We start from the raw sequence: 21,689 nt of genomic DNA on the forward strand, positions 1-21,689 counted from the left end.
ATATAGAAGCACACAAAAAAACAGATACACACTAAAAAAAAAAACACATGCACATATAGAAACACACACACACACACACACACACACACACACATACACACAGAAACACACATACACACTCCTAGTCTACACTCGTGGGAGTGGGAAAAACAATCATCAGCATGGCAACAGCCCTCTGACCTCCTCTCTCTCCGTGTCTCACTCCCTCTGTTTGACAGTGTGGAAATTGGGGGGGGTGGGGAGAGGGGTGGAGACGGTTGGATGGCAGTGGACTCCGTGTGTGCAGGATGCATGTATGTGTGAATATGTATGTTTCTGTGTACCTTTGTTTAATACATACTTGCCTTCAGAAGGAGCTTCTCAGTGTTTTCATAATAATCACCACACAGGAAATACATAACTAGAAAAATAAATATGTAGAAACTCACTTGGAGTATTTAAGGTGGCTCAGGAGAGTATCACACAATGAAAATGTCATTTGTTGGAGATTGCAGATTGCAGCCTTCTGCAATAACAATGTTTGAAATGTTAGATCACTAAGAATAACTATACGACACGAGAGTGTGTCCTTTTTTTGGGGCTTGTTTAATTTTCTTTTAACTCTCTAAAGGAATTTCTTTTCACAAATACCTCAAGCCTGTTCAAAAGAGACCATGTACAGTGGTTGGATGTTCCAACTCTGCACATCTCCCAGCTTAATCCCGAAAGTTTTCAACGGAATTTAAAGTTAACGTGAAATCAAACCTCGGTAGATCATGATCATTTTAAGCATTCTTTATTGTGTCTCGTCAAACAGTTACAAATTCTTGCTTTCCTACATCAAAATTGAAAGCAACTTTTTGGTTACACAACCGTGCATCATTTTACATGACTTTTCCTCAACAATCCGTGAAAAATATTGTTTTTATATTGCCAATATGAGTTGGCAATAGCATAATGTATAGCTTCCTCTTTTAAGCTAGACCCAAGCTGCTATCACAGTAAGAGTGTTCTGTAATTCTACTTTTTACAGATAAGGTAACTTGATTAACTTGAAATATTTACTAACTATCCCTTAAATTCATATGTTTTCTTCTTTGTAGTGTTATTACTCAAATAATAATAATAATAATAATGATAATAATGTATGCTTATTAGTTGTAGCAGCATGGTGTTCTGGGCATATCTAGTCTTGTTCCATCTGTAATTTACTAAACTAAGAGCTCTTTTGGCGTTATTATTTACAGTAATAGGAATCATGCTCAGTTTTATGTTAAGGTAATAAAAATAAAAAATTGGGACAGTATGCAAAATGCTAATTAACTGCGTGATACTTTATTAATCCCACAAACGGGGAAATTCCACCTCCGCATTTAAACCATCCGTGAAGTGAAACACCACATACACACTAGTGAATACACACACACTAGGGGCAGTGAGCACACCTGCCCGGAGCGGTGGGCAGCCCTATCCACGGTGCCCGGGGAGCAGTTGGGGGTTAGGTGTCTTGCTCAAGGTCATCTCAGTCATGTGCTGTCAGCTCTGGGGATTGAACCGGCGACCTTCCGGTCACGAGGCTGGATCCCTAACCTCCAGCCCACGACTGCCCAAAAATCCTTAATTAAAACAAAAACACAATATTGTCTGTTCTACCTCATGACTTCATTGTGTTTTATAAATATACATTCATTTTAAATTTAATACCTGCAACTCATGTCAAAAAAGTTGGGCCAGGAACACCTTTACCACTGTGTTACATTACCTTTCCATAGCAGTACTGAATAATTGCTGGGGGAATGAAGACATCAATTAGTCCAGTTTTGCGGAATTAACTTACACATTAACTTCATAACTTAAACCCAACAAACAGTGCAACACTTTCTTATAAAACATCCGCTCTTCATAAGCATAACCATTTATCCCAATTAAGATGGCATCAATTAAAATTGGACAATTGCAAGATGTACATGACAAAGATAAAGCAAAAGCCCAAAACCTTCAAGCATCCCAGGCCAAAGCAAACTGCCACAGTGGGCATGAAAAATCTTACCTTTGAAGTAGAAAGTTGCTAGTCTTAAATCAATCCTAACTTTTTATTGGAACTTATTGAGGGCATCAATTTCAAAATGGACATATATTTACAGAAAAACAATGAAATTCATAATATAAAACATGACCTACATTGTCTTTACTGTTTTCATTTAAATACTGGTCAAAGTGGATTTCTAAATCACTGCTTTCTGGTTTTAATTTCACAGATTGTACCACCTATTTGGGAATTGGGTTTGTAAATAACTGATTAAATAAATAATAAAATCTACCAATAGGCAGATAGATGCTGTGCTGGTATTGTTGTTGGTACTTGGTTGGTACTTGTTGTTGGTGTAATGCTGACTTGAACGTCTAGACTTTGACCTTAGTAGTCTGGGCTGCATGTGGTGATTTATGGAACCAACACGGATACTTTGTTCTATATGAATCGCCCAGTCACAACTCTTGCAAATTGTATTACACAAGGTCCTGTGTTAAAACTGATATAGCTCTGATATGGATTATGACATACGGACATTTAAGCAGTTCTTCTTAATTATCAGGGTATTTGGCCTCATTTGGAGTAATGCACCAAATCTGAAAGGATCTTTTGATGCTGCCTGCTTGGAGCCTGCTGCCTCTGTGGAACAGGACGCAGGCTTGTTGCTGGAAATGGAACACACTCAGCATAAACAGTTGTAGTGCTTAAAAGGCCGACGTTGCCATGGCGACCGTGTAGGCTGACATTCCAGGCAGCTGGAGTACAAATGGAACAGATGTTAACATTGCGGGCCAGGGTCACGTGATCACTTACTCGCTGCTTGTTCTACCCTACACACACATGTGTGAAACCGCCATTTACACAACCATGAATTCACGAGGGAAAGGAAAGGGTGAAGAGCAATACCTTCTCGCAGTGTCATAAAACTGTTAATGCAGACATCAGAATAAACATCAACCATATAACATAGATGCATATAAGAAGGCTGTTAATCATAATATAGACAAAGTACAATGACTTTTCTGATGAGGTCACAGGTGAAGCTTTCTTCTAATGACTCTGCACGTCATGTTTATGCAGATCACGTTTGTGTAAGACTGCAGAGTAGAACAGTGCACCACCACTCCTATGTCAGCTAAATCTTCATGCAATAGGTGGGATTTGCTTTGCCTTATTGCTTAGCAAAAGAGCAGTTATGTCTAAACATTTTCTTGGTCTTGCAAATGTTGCCTTGAATTTCACAGTTGTGCTTAACTACCATTTCATCATGATTTTGCAGACACTGGAAATTGTGAGCTTAAAGTGCTATGCTATCTTTTTATAGCCTTTATCCGCTTTAGGCCTCAGTTAGTTAGCTTCATTTTCAGATCTTCAGACAGTTGTTTAAAGGAGCTCATGGTCGTTGAGTGAGAGCAAAAGGTGTGAAGAGTCAGAGAATTTGTTTCACTCTGAAATTGTCATTTACTGACAATTCCTAATGACAGTTCTTGACCTGACAAGGCGCGGTGGGTAGCACTGTCGCCTCACAGCGAGGAGGGTCTGGGTTCGATTCCCCGGCCGGGTGACCGGGGTCCTCTCTGTGTGGAGTTTGCATGTTCTCCCCGTGTCTGCGTGGGTTTCCTCTGGGTTCTCCAGTTTCCTCCCACAGTCCAAAGACATGCAGTCAGGCCAATTGGACGTGCTAAATTACCCCTGGGTGTGAGTGACTGTCTGTATCTGTCTGTCTGCCCTGCGATGGACTGGCGACCTGTCCATCCGCCCGATGACCGCTGGGATAGGCTCCAGCACCCCCCCCGTGACCCTGATGGAGAAGCAGCTTGGAAAATGGATGGATGGAATTCTTGACCTTCTTACCTAGTCCTAATCAATAATACATTGGTTAAGCTCTGAGACTGGTTGAATTGGAAAGGTGTCTTCACCCTTATACATGCTGCAATTGCTATTTTTATTACTCAAACATTTGCATGCATCTGTATAATATATTTAAACTAGAGTTTATGTTTAGTATAGTTCTAAAGTTGAGACTGTCTTTTACTATGCATTCAAATTAAATTACCATGAATTCCATTCACATTGTGTCAACAGAACTAGCAAGGTCAAATAAAATGATGCCCTGACCTCATCACCAAAAGTATGTCTAAAGCTCTGTTGTCACCGGAGCACAAATCCTGTTGAGAGCAATGGGCCAATTTGAGAGCAGCTTGCTAGAAAACAAGTAGACCTTGAAGCCCCAAAGTAGCCCAGTGTGTTATCTTTAGCACTGTTCCTGTGCTGTGTGTGACTACTTCCTACAGGTAGGATTTTCAGTGAGGTGTAAGAGAAAGTGTGTAGGGAGCGAATCACTATGTAGGCCTATGCAACCGTGACAACCCCTCTTCTCTTGCATGTTCTTCCTGTGTCTGTATGGTTATGGCCACAGCTGTCATTTTGAAATAAGCCAAGTCACTGAAAAAGACATTGTGTAGAAGCAGCACTTGCTGCTCCAAAACATGTAGACATTTTTCAGCATTAATGGTGCCTTCACAGATGTGCAAGGTTCCCACTAATACACCTCTGTACCATAACAGACCCTGGCTTTTGAACTTTATGCTGGTAAAAAACTGCGAATGCAATGCCCATTATTTCCATAAACAGTCTGAAAGGCAAATTATTTTAAAAATAACATTTCTCTATTCATGTTAATATACAGTTATGTTGTATTTGATTTAATTAAATCGAAAAAAGAAAATAGGAATTTTGATATTGTCTGGTTCCATTGACTTCTCCTCTAAAGTTACCATTTTGGAGGTTACAAGGTTTTCTTCCGACAAGAGTGAAATACAGGCAGATACATATAGACATCAATCAAGGTCACTTTGAACTGGAGACATCCCAGTCCTAAATGACTGCAGAGCTTACTGCCAGTAATGGTTGAATAGAGTGAATACACTTGAGGAAGACAGTATGAGGCATGCGCTTTAGCTACGGCCGCCTTTCTCCCCAGCGCTCCACTGCCAAGGTCACCCACCTCCTTCCCCACAGCTCTCAGCTTAACCAGCCTGTCAGGGTGTGACAAAAGCCATTAAGATTTAGGGAGATAGGGAGTGGGAAAATGCTGAGAAATACACTTTTCAAAACCATGGCCAAATGGGCTTTGCGGCAGAGGGGCTCTGAGCAAGTTTGGGTAGCATATATATGTGTGTGTGTGTGTGTGTGTGTGTGTGTGTGTGTGTGTGTGTGTGTACAGTATGAGGGACGGCAAATGTTATAGAACTATCACCATCAAGAGGAAAAGGGATGAATGATATTTGGGGGAAAAGTTGTGACATCATATTGTTATTTTTTTTTATAAATATGAAAGGCTACAGTTCAGTATTCTTATTTAGGTTGTAAGATAAATCAACAACAACAACACACTTCTAAGCCACTTATCCTTCTGGGTTGCCCCACAACTTAAAGTTACTTACCAGACAGCCTTAACATTTTGTAATTAATATTCTCCTAGTAAGTTAACAGTGTCTTATGTTCGTTAACTTAATATTTAAATTCAGTTAACTCCAAAATTGAAGGTGATTAGGGGTTAACGTAACTTTTTTAGGACAACCTTTTAAAATTTAAAAAGCCTTATTATTCAGTAACTACAGGGACTTCAGAGAACACTGGTTGATCTATTCAGGTAATAGAAGTACGTAATAAAACTCTGACCATGTAAGGGGTTAAAACCACAAAATGTTTTGGACACAAAGGCTACATTGCAAGTGACCCGTCCATGCTCTGCCCGCAAATGTTGTGTGCCTTGCCCAAGGGGGCAACCAGATATACTTAGTCAGATTTGAACCTGCAATTGTCTGGTTGATGGCTCACCTTTCCTACCACTAGGCTGTGTTCTTTAGTAGCAGTTGTTGTAAAGACAAGCTTTGTGGAACACTGGAAAAAAGCTCTGATTCAACCTAATGAATTTAGGTTACTTAAGATTGTTTCCAGCTGAACTGTGCTGTCACTATTTAAAACTAGACAAGTTGGAATGACAACCAGTTTGTCAATGTTCTACAAGAAATCCGTCTCAGGACTGAACATAAATAAGTAAATCATATTGTTTCATACTGCGTTTACAAAATGCCTATACAATATAGATGCAGTTAACTCATTTTACAACTGTGCTTCCCAACTTCCTTTCTTAATCCACATTTAGATACTCAGGCTGTGATTAATCCAGGTTTAGATACTCAGACTGTGATTAATCCAGGTTTAGATACTCAGACTGTGATTAATCCAGGTTTAGATACTTAGGTTGTGATTAATCCAGGTTTAGATACTCAGACTGTGATTAATCCAGGTTTAGATACTCAGACTGTGATTAATCCAGGTTTAGATACTTAGGCTGTGATTAATCCAGGTTTAGATACTCAGACTGTGATTAATCCAGGTTTAGATACTCAGACTGTGATTAATCCACATTTAGATACTCAGACTGTGATTAATCCAAGTTTAGATACTCAGACTGTGATTAATCCACATTTAGATACTTAGGTTGTGATTAATCCAGGTTTAGATACTCAGACTGTGATTAATCCAGGTTTAGATACTCAGACTGTGATTAATCCACATTTAGATACTTAGGTTGTGATTAATCCAGGTTTAGATACTCAGACTGTGATTAATCCAGGTTTAGATACTCAGACTGTGATTAATCCAGGTTTAGATACTTAGGCTGTGATTAATCCAGGTTTAGATACTCAGACTGTGATTAATCCAGGTTTAGATACTCAGACTGTGATTAATCCAGGTTTAGATACTCAGACTGTGATTAATCCAGGTTTAGATACTCAGACTGTGATTAATCCAAGTTTAGATACTCAGACTGTGATTAATCCAGGTTTAGATACTCAGACTGTGATTAATCCAGGTTTAGATACTCAGACTGTGATTAATCCAGGTTTAGATACTCAGACTGTGATTAATCCACATTTAGATACTTAGGTTGTGATTAATCCAGGTTTAGATACTCAGACTGTGATTAATCCAGGTTTAGATACTCAGACTGTGATTAATCCAGGTTTAGATACTCAGACTGTGATTAATCCAGGTGTAGACGTTTGAGCTGCGATTTGATCTGCACATCAGGCTGCCACTGTAAAAAAAAAGATCTCCTTAATGACTTGCCTGGTTAAATAAAAGTGAAATTAAAAATGTAATAAATAAACAACTAATTATATAATGTTATACTAATGTTATGCTCACATTGGCTAGAATTGTGCTGAGTGATCAAACCTGTGATCTGTCAATGTCAAGGTGAACCCTGGTTGTACTACTCAGGAGCATGCGAATGCCTCTGGTCATCGAAACGCACAAACACTTGTGATTGGTCTGATTACACAGTAAGACATTGATTGGTTAGAGGATCGTTTGCATATTACATGCTTCTGTATCTTCATATCAGTATTGTGAAGTCCGATATCAGGATAAAGAATAAGGAACAGCTGTAATAAGGAGCAGCTTTAATTCAGTGATCCACCTTCAGTACATGTTTGTTCAACCATGTGACTTTTTCTTATTTCAGACACCTGATAATTCCTTGAGTCATTATCAAATCAAATCAAATCAAATCAAATTTATTTATATAGCGCTTTTTACAACTGATGTTGTCACAAAGCAGCTTTACAAAAATGGGAATCACAGCACAGAGAATCAGACAAAACACTGAACATAATATACAGAATATACAGAACCCCCGTGAGCGCTGAGGCAAGGAAAAACTCCCTCAGAGCTGGAGGAGGAAGAAACCTCGGGAGGACCAAGACTCACATCTAAAGGGGGGACCATCCTACCACTGGTCAGACAACTTATAAGTTAAACATTGAAAAGTCAATTTTACATCCACGCAGTTCTAATATATTCAGGTGTGTATAATCAACAGTGGAAACAATTAGAGTTCATATAGATTTGGATGTGATCTGTAGTGGAGAAGCTGCGTTCCAGAAACTTCCATCAGTCTGGTCAATCAGGGGGACAGGGGGACTTGAGGGTGGGACATCCATCAGTATTGGGCCGGACCGGTGGACAGTCAGTAACTCGGAGGAAGGAAAGATTTAGGAATTAGTTTAGACTGTATTTATGAAGAACAGAAAATGTAAAAAATTATCAGAGTGTGACTAATGACTCCGACATGTCTGAATATAACAGCCTAACTAAAGGGAGAGAGCCAGAAGGTAACATAGACACGGAGGCTCCCTGAGACACTGGCATTCACCCACTCCACCGTCCACAAACCTGAGTGACTGCATGTAGTGAGTGACAGCAGCACCAGCATCTCAGTTTACCCACAATTCACTATGTCCATGAACCCCTGGATCTGCAGCCTTATCTAAAGGGAATTAACATTAACTACCAAAAGCTAAACTAAACAAGTAAGTTTTTAGTCTAGACTTAAAGATTGAGACTGTGTCTGAGTCCCGAACATTATCGGGGAGATTATTCCAGAGTTGGGGCGCTTTATAAGAGAAAGCTCTTCCTCCTGCAGAGCTTCTCTGAATTTTGGGAACTACTAGGAAGCCAGCACCCTGTGATCTAAGTAATCGTGGTGGTTCATAATAGGAGATAAGGTCTCTCAGATACTCAGGAGCGAGCCCATGTAGGGCTTTATACGTTAACAGGAGAATTTTATAGTCTATGCGGAATTTGACTGGAAGCCAGTGAAGAGCTGATAGGACTGGACTAATATGGTCAAATTTTCTAGTTTTAGTAAGGACCCTGGCTGCAGCATTTTGAACTAGCTGAAGTTTATTTAAGTTACTGCTAGAACATCCTGACAGTAGCGCATTACAGTAGTCTAGCCTTGACGTAATGAAGGCATGTACTAATTCTTCTGCGTCATGTAAGGATAAAGCATTTCTTAGCTTGGCGATGTTACGGAGATGTAGAAAAGCTGTTTTAGTAACATTAGATATGTGTTTATCAAATGCTAGATCTGAATCTATGATAACGCCAAGATTTTTAGCTGTTGAACCAGGTGTGACTGAGAAGTCGGCCAGATTCAACATTAGGTGTGATAATTTATTTCTAGCAGCTTTAGGGCCTAATAGAAGAACTTCTGTTTTATCACTATTTAATAGAAGAAAGTTGTGTGACATCCATGATTTCACATCTTTTACGCAATCCTCCATTTTCTTTATTCTCTGTTTGTCATCAGGTTTGGCTGATATGAAGAGCTGCGTGTCGTCTGCATAACAATGAAAATTAACATTATGTTTTCTAATAACTTTGCCCAGGGGGAGCATGTATAACGTAAATAATAACGGTCCTAAGATAGAGCCTTGTGGAACTCCATATCTAACCTTTGTATAATTGGAGGGTATATTATTTACCCTCACAAACTGAAAACGATCGGTCAAGTATGATTTGAACCATGATAAGGCAGTTCCAGTTATACCGACCATTTTCTCTAATCTTTCTAGGAGGATATTATGATCTATTGTATCAAAAGCTGCGCTCAGATCAAGAAGTACCAGTAAAGAAACGCAGCCTTGGTCAGCGGCAAGAAGCAGATCATTTGTTATCTTAACTAGAGCTGTCTCAGTGCTATGATGAGGCCTAAATCCAGATTGGAATTTTTCATAGATCTGGTTTCTTTGCAGATAAGAGCCAAGTTGTTGGGCCACGGCCTTTTCTAAAATCTTAGAAATAAATGGTAAATTTGAAATAGGTCTATAGTTAGATAGTACACTAGAATCAAGATTTGGTTTCTTGATCAAAGGTTTAATTACTGCTAGTTTAAAGGCTTTGGGAACATGCCCCAGGTTTAATGATGAGTTTACTATTGTTAATAGTGGTTTAATTATGTCTGGTAATACCTGTTTTAATAGTTTTGTGGGAACTGCATCAAGTGTACAGGTTGTGCAGTTTGATGAGGAGATAATTTTCTCCAGTTCTAAATGATGTAGTGGGTTAAAAACTTCCAACCTGACTTCGGTAGCTGGATTTTGTTCTATATCAGCCACACCAGATGACAGACAAGCTGTGCTATTTATCTGTTGAATTTTGTCCCGAATATTTTCGATTTTATTATCAAAATAGTCCATAAAAGCATTGCTAGTGTGGATTGCTGGAATCTGAGGATCAGTACCTGCCTGATTTTTAGTCAGTTTAGAAATAACACTAAAGAGAACTCTAGGGTTGTTTTTATTAATCTCGATCTGAGAGGCCAGATACTCTGAGCGGGCTTTATTAATTTCTCTTCTATATTCAACAATACTGTCTTTCCAAGCAGAGTGGAATACTTCCAGTTTGGTTGATCGCCATTTTCGCTCAAAATTTCGTACTAATTGCTTTAAAGTACGAGTTTGGTCGTTATACCACAGCGCAAGTTTTTTCTGTCTCTCTTTTTTGTGTTTAAGTGGTGCTACACCATCTAAAGTAGACCGGAAGGTATTTTCTAAACAATCAGTTAGTTTGTCTAGTTCTGCTGGGTTACCTGGAGAGTACACTATGGTTGATAAATCAGGAAGGTTATCAGTAAATTGTTGAGCGGTAAAGGGCGTTATTGAACGTTTCATAGAGTAGCTGGGGGATGTACGTATATTATGACTAAGATGAAGTTTAAAAGAAATAAGATAATGATCTGAGATTACTGAGGTTTGAGAAAGAATATCTAGGTTATCTATGCTAACACCCAGGGTCAAAACCAGATCCAGAGTATGATTACAGTAATGCGTAGGTCCTGTTACATCACTGTTACATTATCACACTCGTTTCTTTGGTTATATGTGTGCTGTGTGCTATTAGTTCCCCTGTCCCTTTAAGCAGAAAGCCTAGAGAGAGCAGTGCAGCGCACAAGCCGCCACTGACTGCACTGATGCCTGCTTTGCTTCTCATCAGACTTCATTAGTAATTTAATGAGCTATCTTCAAAGTGATAGTATCCTCTGGTGTATAGCAGCCTGGTCTGCTGTCATTAAAATCACACATCACCAACCCACACACTGCAAACTTGCATCTGCCTTTTAGCCTCACACACCAGTGTGCAGTTGTATGCAAAAGTTTGTGTGCGCTGGATGGCACGTTTTGATGCACAATTACTGTGTAGATTTTGATCAATTGAAAATGAAAAGTTGTGGCAAATTGTATGTGTTATGTTTCATTTGCTTCCAAAATGTTAAACTCAGCAAATAAATAGAAACTGAGCTCTAAAACTAGTAGAGAAGTGCCATATTTAATTTTCCCATAGAGGATGTATTCAAATTTTTTGCAATCTGATGCATTTGTATAACACACCACAGGACCTTACCTGATGCTACACTGGTTCATATTTATGTACGTTGCTGAAATAATATATATATATATTGTGCTTGGTTCAGTTTTAAATACTTTCCGGGGTCTGCGCCTAGACTAGTTTCCTAGGGGACATGCCCTGGCCTAGACGCTGGAAAACTCGTATCTAATCCTTTTGGATTTACAATCTAAGTGGTGTACTAGTGTAATGGGAGAAGAGAGCAACACTTAATTTATCTGTGCTTTGCAAGGCAATTACCCAACATTGTATAATTACTGGTGTCCACCAGCATTATCATCTAGTGGGAATCCCAGTGTCAGACAGGTGTGAACAACACATAATTACATGCAAACAGCCCCCACTGGAACAGCTTTGCCAGCAGAGCGTTGCGTTTTGACATTTTCTCTCTGTTTTGACTGCTTGTCTCTCTTTGCAGCCAGAGGACTTTGAGGGGGTCCATTCCCACACCTTCAAGGTCAAGACTTTCAAGAAGGCCAAGAGCTGTGGGGTGTGCAAGCAGGCTGTGACCAAGGAGGGCCTGGTCTGCAGAGGTCAGTAATGGTGTAATATATATTTCTGGGTAAAGTTGTCTGGAAGCCTTTGAATCACTTTCATTGGGTATGTCCATGAGTCAAAGAGAAATATACACTCACCGGCCACTTTATTAGGTACCTGTAAAAGGTTGGACCCCCTTTTGCCTTCAGAACTGCCTTAATTCTTCATGACACTTTCAACAAGGTGTTGGAAATGTTCCTCAGAGATTTTGGTTGGTTATTTGAGTTCCTGGTGCCTTTCTATCATCTGGAACCAGTCTGCCCATTCTCCTCTGACCTCTCACACCAACAAGGTGTTTTCGTCCACACAACTGACCGCTCACTGGATATTTCCTCTTTTTCGGACCGTTCTCTGTAAACCCTAGAGATGGTTGTGTGTGAAAATCCCAGCAGATCAGCAGTTTCTGAAATACTCAGACCAGCCCGTCTGGCACCAACAACCACGCCACGTTCAAAGTCCCTTAAATCCCCTTTCTTCCCCGTTCTGATGCTCGGTCTGCACTTCAGCAAGTTGTCTTGACCACCTCTACAGGCCTAAATGCACTGAGTTGCAGCCGTGTGATTGGCTGATTAGCTATTTGTGTTAACAAGCAACTGAACAGTATCTTTGAGTATCTTCTCAAATGTCAGATATGGCCAACTTACGCCTTAGCATGCTATGCTGTAAAAATGTTTAGGTTTTATTATTATTAGTCAAATGGTAGTGGATCCACGCATAGTACTGCTGTCAGTATCACACTAGGCCTTCACCAAAGTCCTCTTATTTGGGTAACCATGTTGAAAATAATCGTGCTAAACAGTTAAATGAGGTTGTGGACATATTTCTTTTCACCCTTACTGAAGCAGGCGCAAGAGAAAACACAGTGATACCATGTGAGTTGAATCTTATTCTTTGTCAAATAAAAGAACATAATAGAAAGTTCAGTAAAGGCTGTGGTATTGTCATCTTTCACATGGCCACATAACTGTAATTGATCTAGTAGAGCATCCCATGAACTGTATAATCTGAGAATTTGTGGCTGCTTAGTGTGGCCCTTTCTGTCTCCTCTGAAGCCATTTTGCCTGAGTTTATAATGACCCATTTTGCCTGATGAACGAGAGCTGGGACATGGTTTTACTTGTGGTTTTCCCAAGGACAACGTCGTTTTTCTGAAACCTGATGCTGTGGAGTGAGGATATCCTAAAATGTACATCATACTACAGATGCAGTGATTTGTACAGGCATCTGCCTGCAGCACAACGTATATTTAACCAGTGCACCTGTGTTCATTTCATCCGTGTTAGGTACACTACATGTGGTATTAATAAAGGATGTCACATCACCCAATGATTAGAAGTTATGCTGAGTGGAAATACAATAAGTCTTATTATAGTTTGCATTAAATATATAAATAGTCTTTTTATTGTCTTTTTATTTACTTATTGTCTATCCCAGCAGTCTTCGGGCAGAAGGCAGGATACACCCTGGACAGGTCGCCAGCCCATCGCAGGGCAGACAGACAAACACAGACAGTCACTCACACCTAGGGGCAATGTAGCACGTCCAATTGGCCTGAATGCATGTCTTTGGACTGTGGGAGGAAACCGGAGAACCTGGAGGAAACCCACGGAGACACGGGGAGAACATGCAAACTCCTAAGGCTGGCTTACTCGTCTGAAATAATCAATAAAACCACAGAAAATATAATACTGGCTTCTAACTGTCTGAGTTTCAGCCTCTCTTTTATGTGTTTATTTACAGTTGCTGAGGAAAAAATGGTAAGAGTGAAGTCAGAGGCAAGATAGATGAGCGTCCAGTTTTGGAGATTCAGTTTTATAAAGGGCTGCCCATTCAGAGGTCAACACTGCCGAAGTGGAACCGCTGTTAATAGAGGATAGTCATTTGCATTTCACACACAAAATGTATTTGTCCTGGAAGTCTGCGACACAAAATCATTCCATTGCAATAATTGTAACGCAGTTGTGACTGCACTTGGAGTCAATATTGACAACAAAAAAAAGGTATGGTCGCAGCTTTTGTGGTCTCAGTACTATTGAAAACAAGTTGATCAAAGAGTTCTGCACAAAAGGCTCATTTTCTCTTTTGATCATTGTCACAGTATTGCTTCTTGCAATATGCAAATTAACCCATTAAGAAACCACAGCATCTGATTAGAAGTTCCAGGTAAGGTTCTGTTAGTGTTTTGATTAGTGGTGGAATTCACGTGGTCCAACAAAACGAAACTAAATAATACAGGCTGTTCTTTAACCTTTTAGTAAGACATATAATGAGTTGTGATATAATTGCAAAATGATAGTTTGTACATATCTTGCATCCCTGCTACTATAATCAAGTGGTGTAAAGGTTGTGGTTTCAGCACCTTTCTGCTAGTGGACAGCTCCTCAGCTCCTCTCCTCGGTCCATCTGTCTGTCTGTTTACGTGATTATGATACAGACCTGCAAATAGTTTACAGGGGCATAATTGTAGGGTCTCTGAATATGAATACATACATACTAGAGGCAGATTGATATATCAGTTGGCTGATAATATCACAAGATATTGGTGATCCACGGGTTTATCGGCTAAAATATTCCTTATAACGTGACAATAATTAACACGTTTGAAGTTTGTGGCATTGCCAGTATTCCAGTCTGCAATCTCCCAACAGAGATAAGGCCACACAGTAGATCATTATTCTGTAGGGGAACCCAATAAGAAACACTTCCAGTTTAACTATATGAGAGCAATACATGCTGAAATGGTAAACTCAAGTTTTATATAATATACTGTGTGTATTCATAGGAATAACATGTTATAACAACTAACTAAGGCAAATCGATCAACAGAAACTTCTACTGCAAAGCAATAAGGTTAGTCTCACCCACCGTGCTGTAGTTTATTATGAAATGATTTTTATTATTAAAGAGTTTCTGCTATTAATGGGAGTTTAGGAAACATTGGCAATTTCACAAACCTGCAAAAACTACCAACCTGAGACAGCTTCATATGGCCTGTCATGTATTTGGAATATATAAATTTAGCAAGTTTTTAGTTTTTCTGCATAACATAAGACTATAAGCTTATTGCTGCATGCAAGAGGAAGCATTTAAACAAAAAGCTAAAGTAGATACTGAGTGGGCATCACTGGAATTTAGCTATAAGTTAGCTAGTTTAGGCCATGGCTACACTTAAAATAAAAGTTGGATCTTCACAGGTTCTTCAGTAAATAAAATGTTTTTATAGAACCATGAACACTCAAAGAAACATCTGCATGACTAAAGTGTTCTTCACATCATGAAAGGGATATTCAGATTGATGGAGAATAAGCTGTAGATGGATTTACATAGAACTTTGAAAAAAGGGTCCTGCTATTGTTATGATGTCAAACTTTAAACTATAGAAGGACCGTATTTGGTGCTTTACAGAAATCTTTTCAAAAAGGTTCTACATAGAACCATCTACAGGACGTTCTCCATCATCATGAAGAACCCTTTCACAATGCGAAGAGGCCTTAAATCATGCAGTTGGTTCTTTGAGTGTTCATGGTTGCTCATAAACTTTCCAAAAGTATTCACTCAACCATCCAAATCATTGAATTCATGTATTCCAATCACTCCCATGGTGACAGGTGTATAAAGCCGAGCCCCTAGGCCTGCAGACTGCTTCTACAGACATTTGTGAAAGACTGGGTCACTCTCAGGAGCTCTGTCAATTCCAGCGTGGTATCGTAATAGGACCCACCTGTGCAAGTCCAGTCATGAAATTTCCTCACTACTAAATATTCCACAGTCAACTGTCAGTGGGATTATAACAAAGTGGAAGCATTTGGCTACTCAAAATGACAGAGCGGGGTCAGCGGATGCTGAGGGGCATAGTGCTCAGGGGTCACCAAATATCTGCAGAGTCAATCGCTACAGACCTCCAAACTTCATGTGGCCTTCAGATCAGCTCAAGAACAACGTAGAGAGCGTCATGGAATGGGTTTCCATGGCTGAGCATCCAAGCCTTACATCACCAAGCGCAATGCAAAGTGTTGTATGCAGTGGCGTAAAGCGGCACCACTAGACTCTAGAGCAGTGGAGACGTGTTCTCTGGAGCGACAAATCACGCTTCTCCGCCTGGCAATCTGATGGATGACTCTGGGTTTGGCGGTTGCCAAGAGAACAGTACTAGTCTGACTGCATTGTGCCGAGTGTAAAGTTTGGTGGAGGGGGGATCATGGTGTGGGGTTGTTTTTCAGGAGTTGGGCTCGGCCCGTTAGTTCCATTGAAAGGAACTCTTAAAGCTTCAGCACCAAGAGATTTTGGACAATTTCATGCTCCCAACTTTGTGGGAACAGTTTGGGGACGGCCCCTTCCTGTTCCAACATGACTGCACACCAGTGCACAAAGCAGGTCCATAAAGACACGGATGAGCGAGTTTGGTGTGGAAGAACTTGACTGGCCTGCACAGAGTCCTGACCTCAACCTGATAGAACCCCTTTAGGATGAATTAGAGCGGAGACTGTGAGCCAGGCCTTCTCGTCCAACATCAGAGTCTGACCTCACAAATGTGCTTCTGGAAGAACGGTCAAAAATTCCCATAAACACTCCTAACTCTTGTGGAAAGCCTTCCCAGAAGTGCAGAAGCTGTTATAGCTGCAAAGGGTGGGCCGACATCATATTAAACCCTATGGATTAAGAATGGGATGTCACTCAAATTCATATTCGTGAGAAGGCAGATGAGCGAATACTTTTGGAAATGTAGTGTAAAAAAATGTAAATGTAGTTAAAAAACTAAAGCACTTTTTTTCCTCTTTGTTTGTATTTGAATTTGAGGCCCTACAACAAACATTACAACATAAAACTCTTAACAGTCATAGTTAAATAAACAATTGTAGGACAAAATTTTAAGATGTAAAACATAGTCATATGCAAACCCCTGGTTGAGTTGCGTTTTGTTGTATGTGAAAATGAGTTTGTCCTCTACTGAGAACGTCCATATGTACATTTTTAAATGTTTATGCTGAATATCACATGTTAGAAAGCTAAAGCCTAAAATGTAGCATGTAGAAAAGTGCATTTTATATTTAATATTTTTATGTTAAACCCATCAAGTAAATGGAAATGGTGGACAGAAATGCAGGAAAATACCGTATTTAAGTTTGTTCCCATTAGAAGGTATTTTAACTTATTTTCACTTACCAATTAACACACCTGGGTATTTGACCACACACACATAGGTGCATATATTCACACACACACACACACATCCACACACACACACACACACACACACACACACAATCCACAGGCACACAATAATCCATAAACAAATGGGGTTGAGATTTCAGCAGCTTCCCGGCTGTTAAAATTAGCCTCTCTGCATTACCCCAGATAAAAGCTGACAGCAGAAAAAACAGCCCCACTGAATGCCAAACAAAAAAGAGCAAACTGGGGCAGCCAGTTTGGCCAAAGCAGGAGAGAGCTGGACAGCACCGCCTCAGTCCCTTCATTCTTTTCTATGCTTTCATCCATCCCATCCTTCTCTCCTTCCATTGCCATGTTCTTCCCTGCATTCATTTTGTCCACAAATGGACCCCAGATTGCATGGCTGAGTTGTTTTCCTCCTTCTGCCATAGCTCCAGCACTGCTGCCTTTCCCTTCTACTTATAAATCTACGCACTTCTTGTATGTTTGTTTCTGGTTTTTGTCTTTGACGACAGACTGGGCCTTTGTTCTCTTTCTCTCAAGAGACACCGCAATCATAATGCCATTCATAAAGGCACCGCATGCTGGAAACTGTGTCTGAACTCTCTGTGTCCTCTTAAAGGCAAGCTGAAGGTTACACTGGTTGATGGCAGTGTTTAGAATCTGTATCTAGGAGGGAAGCAGAGCTTCAAGTACATTAAACTGGAATTGTTTCTGGGAAATTGAAGCTAGTTGAAAGAGAAATCCCATTATTTTTGTCTTTGAATTAGAATGAGATGTAACAAAGTCTTTCAGAGGGGTTTGATATGACGTGCTTAATTGTGGAGAAACTTATTATTTCAATATTTTGGTGGTGACAGGAACCAGTAGCCAGTCTACAACATAAATATAGCCAAACTCACCAGTAAAACTATGTGTCTTCTGAGCTTAATGGTAATGGTAAAAATGGTAAGTTGTGGTAAATCTGACAAATTGTTTTCTTTAATTACTGCTTTGCTTTACAATGTCTTGCATGTGCATTTCCCTTATGAATTGATTTAAAAAATACATTTTGAAAATTGTTGTGAAAGATTGTCTGAGGCATCAAGCAATGTGTTCATGATCATTTCACATAACCTTTCATCAGGTAGCTTAAAGAGGCCTTGAATGCTTAAAATGTCTGGCTCCTATCTCCACCGCTGTGAACAGTTCTGGCTGTAGAGATGGAGCATTTCACATCAAACCACTTTAATGCTGAAACAGGATTTAATGCCTTTTGGGAAAACAGTTTAACGCATCGTTGCTGTCAAAACTGTAAACTTTCCATTAGATTACATTATTTAATGATGAATAGACCAACAGAAATAGAATTACCTGTTACACAGATGTACATTAAAGTGCATTAAAAACACATTATTTTAATGTACATACAGGTTTTTTATTCTCCTGTAAAGATTTCATTTTTTAAAGTTTTCTTACAACAGAGACAAGAAACTAATTCATTTTTGTTTAGCTTCTGGAATCGGATATTCTTCAAAACTACAGTATTCACATCATGACATGCGAACAGACACGTGCTTCATGACATATTTGTGTGTTAGTTAGTCTACGTATCTAAGCATGGCCTCTTTTCAGCATGTTGAGCATTTGCTTATTGGCTGTTAATGTAGATCTGTGTGATGTAGTGAGCTTTAGAGAGAGAGAGACAGAGAGAGAGAGAGACAGAGAGAAAGAGAGAGAGAGAGAGAGAGAGAGAGAGAGAGAGACAGAGAGAGAGAGAGAGAGAGAGACAGAGAGAGAGAGAGAGAGAGAGAGAGAGACAGAGAGAGAGAGAGACAGAGAGAGACAGAGAGAGAGAGAGAGAGAGAGAGAGAGAGAGAGAGAGACAGAGAGAGAGAGAGAGAGAGACAGAGAGAAAGAGACAGAGAGAGAGAGACAGAGAGAGAGAGAGACAGAGAGAGAGAGAGAGAGAGAGAGAGAGAGAGAGAGAGACAGACAGAGAGAAAGAGAGAGAGACAGAGAGAGAGAGAGAGAGAGAGAGAGAGAGACAGAGAGAGAGAGAGAGAGAGACAGACAGAGAGAGACAGAGAGAGAGAGACAGAGAGAGAGAGAGAGACAGAGAGACAGAGAGAGAGAGAGAGAGAGAGAGAGAGAGAGACAGACAGAGAGAAAGAGAGAGAGACAGAGAGAGACAGAGAGAGAGAGAGACAGAGAGACAGAGAGAGAGAGAGAGAGAGAGAGAGAGAGAGAGAGACAGACAGAGAGAAAGAGAGAGAGACAGAGAGAGAGAGAGAGAGAGAGAGACAGAGAGAGAGAGAGAGAGAGAGAGACAGAGAGAGAGAGAGAGACAGAGAGACAGAGAGAGAGAGAGAGAGAGAGAGAGAGAGAGACAGACAGAGAGAAAGAGAGAGAGACAGAGAGAGAGAGAGAGAGAGAGACAGAGAGAGAGAGAGAGAGAGAGACAGACAGAGAGAGAGAGAGAGACAGAGAGACAGAGAGAGAGAGACAGAGAGATACAGAGAGAGAGAGAGAGAGAGAGAGACAGAGAGAGAGAGAGAGAGAGAGAGAGAGAGAGACAGAGAGAGAGAGACAGAGAGATACAGAGAGAGAGAGAGAGAGAGAGAGAGAGAGAGAGAGAGAGAGAGAGAGAGAGAGGCAGAGAGAGAGTCTTGAGCCACTCTCTGGCTGTCATTAAATATTCAGTAGGTGTATTGGCTTCAGGTACTGTGAAAGACTCTGTGGTAGAAGATGTAGACTGACTGATAAGGAGATGTTTCATCTGCTGACTGCTTATCAATGATAAGTCTTTAGCTCCTGGTCCATGGTGGTTCTGTGATGGTTCCTTTCCATTGATGGACACAGCTGCTAATAAATTATATGGCAACAGAAAACCTGCAGTCAGTAAATGGAAACCTACAAAGTTGTACCGGTGTGGTGACTGTAAAATACCTTCATAAAGTGACCAATAATTGTGCCTACAGGGTAGATTCAGTGTATAGGTGGACAGTTACAGCCAGTAGCCCATCTGTTGCCTTGCACAGTTTGTCATGTGCCCTCTCCCCGATGTGTCATTGGTCATTTTGTTTGAGTGGTGAACTAAGTACAGCAGTGACACTGACATGGTAATGCGTGTGGTGCTGGTATCAGTATATCAGGCACAGCAGCATCTGCTATGTTGAGAGAGGACCACAAAGTAAAACCATCCAGCTAAGAGTAGCTTTTAGGTCAGAAACAGACCCTAATGAAGGCCTGGAGGATGGTCAAGACAAATCATATGGTGTATACACTCACACCTTGCATTTATTGTGAACTGTACCAGGTCCAGTTACCATACAAGTGCAGCTCTGTAACTGCAGACTGTAGTCCATCTGTTTCTCTGCACATATTATTAGCCCACATTTGCACTGTTCATGAGTGGTCAGTACCCCCATATGACCACCACTGAGCAGGTATTGTTTGGGTGATGGATCATGCTCAGCACTGACATGGTAGAAGGGGCACTGGTAGGAATTTTGGGCCCCTTGTCTGACCTAATTTCCCTTAGCAGAACCTATCACAACATTAACTGTGCTAAAAACCTACAGTCTTTGTGGGAAACTAGGAAACCCCTCCGTGGCAGTGACGTGTCAGTGAGGCGATGTACGTGCCATGCAGAATGAATCCTACACGGCAGTGTTACTGGAGTTACACTGTTCCTCACTGTCACTGCTGGACTCACAATGGTACACCGACCAAAAATCTCTAGCTAGGGGTGTCCTGTGACCAGAAACTGACCACCAATGAAGAACTAGATGATGACTAACACAAACTGTGCAGCAACAGCTGTTGGTTCTAACTTTACATTTACAAAGAGGACCGGCAGGGTGTGTCTAATAGAGTGGAGTTTTATTACACTGCTCGTCCCAGAGCAGCACACACTAACAAACCACCACTAACCACCACTACCACCTGCTTGTGGTAGTTCTGAGAAGATTCAGACCGCTGGTATAAATTTTGGAAGGACAGTGGGGGAGCTGGGGCGCACACATCCCTTCCACGTTTTGAAATGATGCAAGATACATTTGGGGGTCTTGGAGTGGTTGCTGAAGAAAAGTACTATAGCTGCAAAGAACTGCAAAAGAGCTACCAGATATCAGTTATTACAGAGCTGTCAATCACATTTTAAAGCTCTAAGGACTTTAGGAGAATAGATTGTTGTTTTGTGTAGTTTAAGAGTGTCCAGTCTGATCCACAAAGGGCCAGTGTGGCTGCAGGTTTTCATTAGAAAAACCGGAGCACACCAGATTGATTGCACTTCAATCAGCTGGCCTCTGGCTTCAAACAGTTGATCGGGTGCGCTCCTGCTTTATTGGAATGAAAACCTGCCGAGAAGACTAGACGATCCTAGTTGGGTCATAGCCAGTAAAAACAAAAAGAAAGAACTCGCTCTGGAATCATTTTTACACTAATTTACTATAGAATGTTTGCTTCATTTCTTAATAATCATCATTTCTTAATTCTTTACTATCCATCATATCTATCATAATTGGAGCATTTAGCTAAATAAATGTATTCAGTTTGTGTTTAATAATAGTAATCAGTATGGTGAATGTATTTGTAGGCATATTTTGTTCATGCACTTATCAGACCAAATTTGAACTGGTCCTGACCCTAGTTAAACAGGGTGAAAGGGGGCTGACAAATTATGCAGAGAAAAAGATGGACTACAGTCTGTAATTATAGGACTACA

The 21,689-nt window shown here is 40.4% G+C and overlaps 1 protein-coding gene across 10 annotated transcripts in view; it reads left to right on the forward strand.

Annotated features, from left to right (window-relative positions):
- Positions 1-21,689, forward strand: part of tns1a (tensin 1a) — a 248,155-nt gene that overhangs the window by 85,347 nt on the left and 141,119 nt on the right. For all 10 annotated transcript variants that reach the window (XM_037536614.1, XM_037536609.1, XM_037536615.1 and 7 more), the window contains exon 2: positions 11,694-11,808. In XM_037536614.1, the coding sequence (XP_037392511.1) occupies positions 11,694-11,808 (115 nt within the window). The remainder of the gene's footprint in view (positions 1-11,693; positions 11,809-21,689) is intronic.

Source organism: Pygocentrus nattereri, chromosome 30 (assembly GCF_015220715.1).
Source record: "Pygocentrus nattereri isolate fPygNat1 chromosome 30, fPygNat1.pri, whole genome shotgun sequence".
NCBI classification, from domain to species: domain Eukaryota; kingdom Metazoa; phylum Chordata; class Actinopteri; order Characiformes; family Serrasalmidae; genus Pygocentrus; species Pygocentrus nattereri.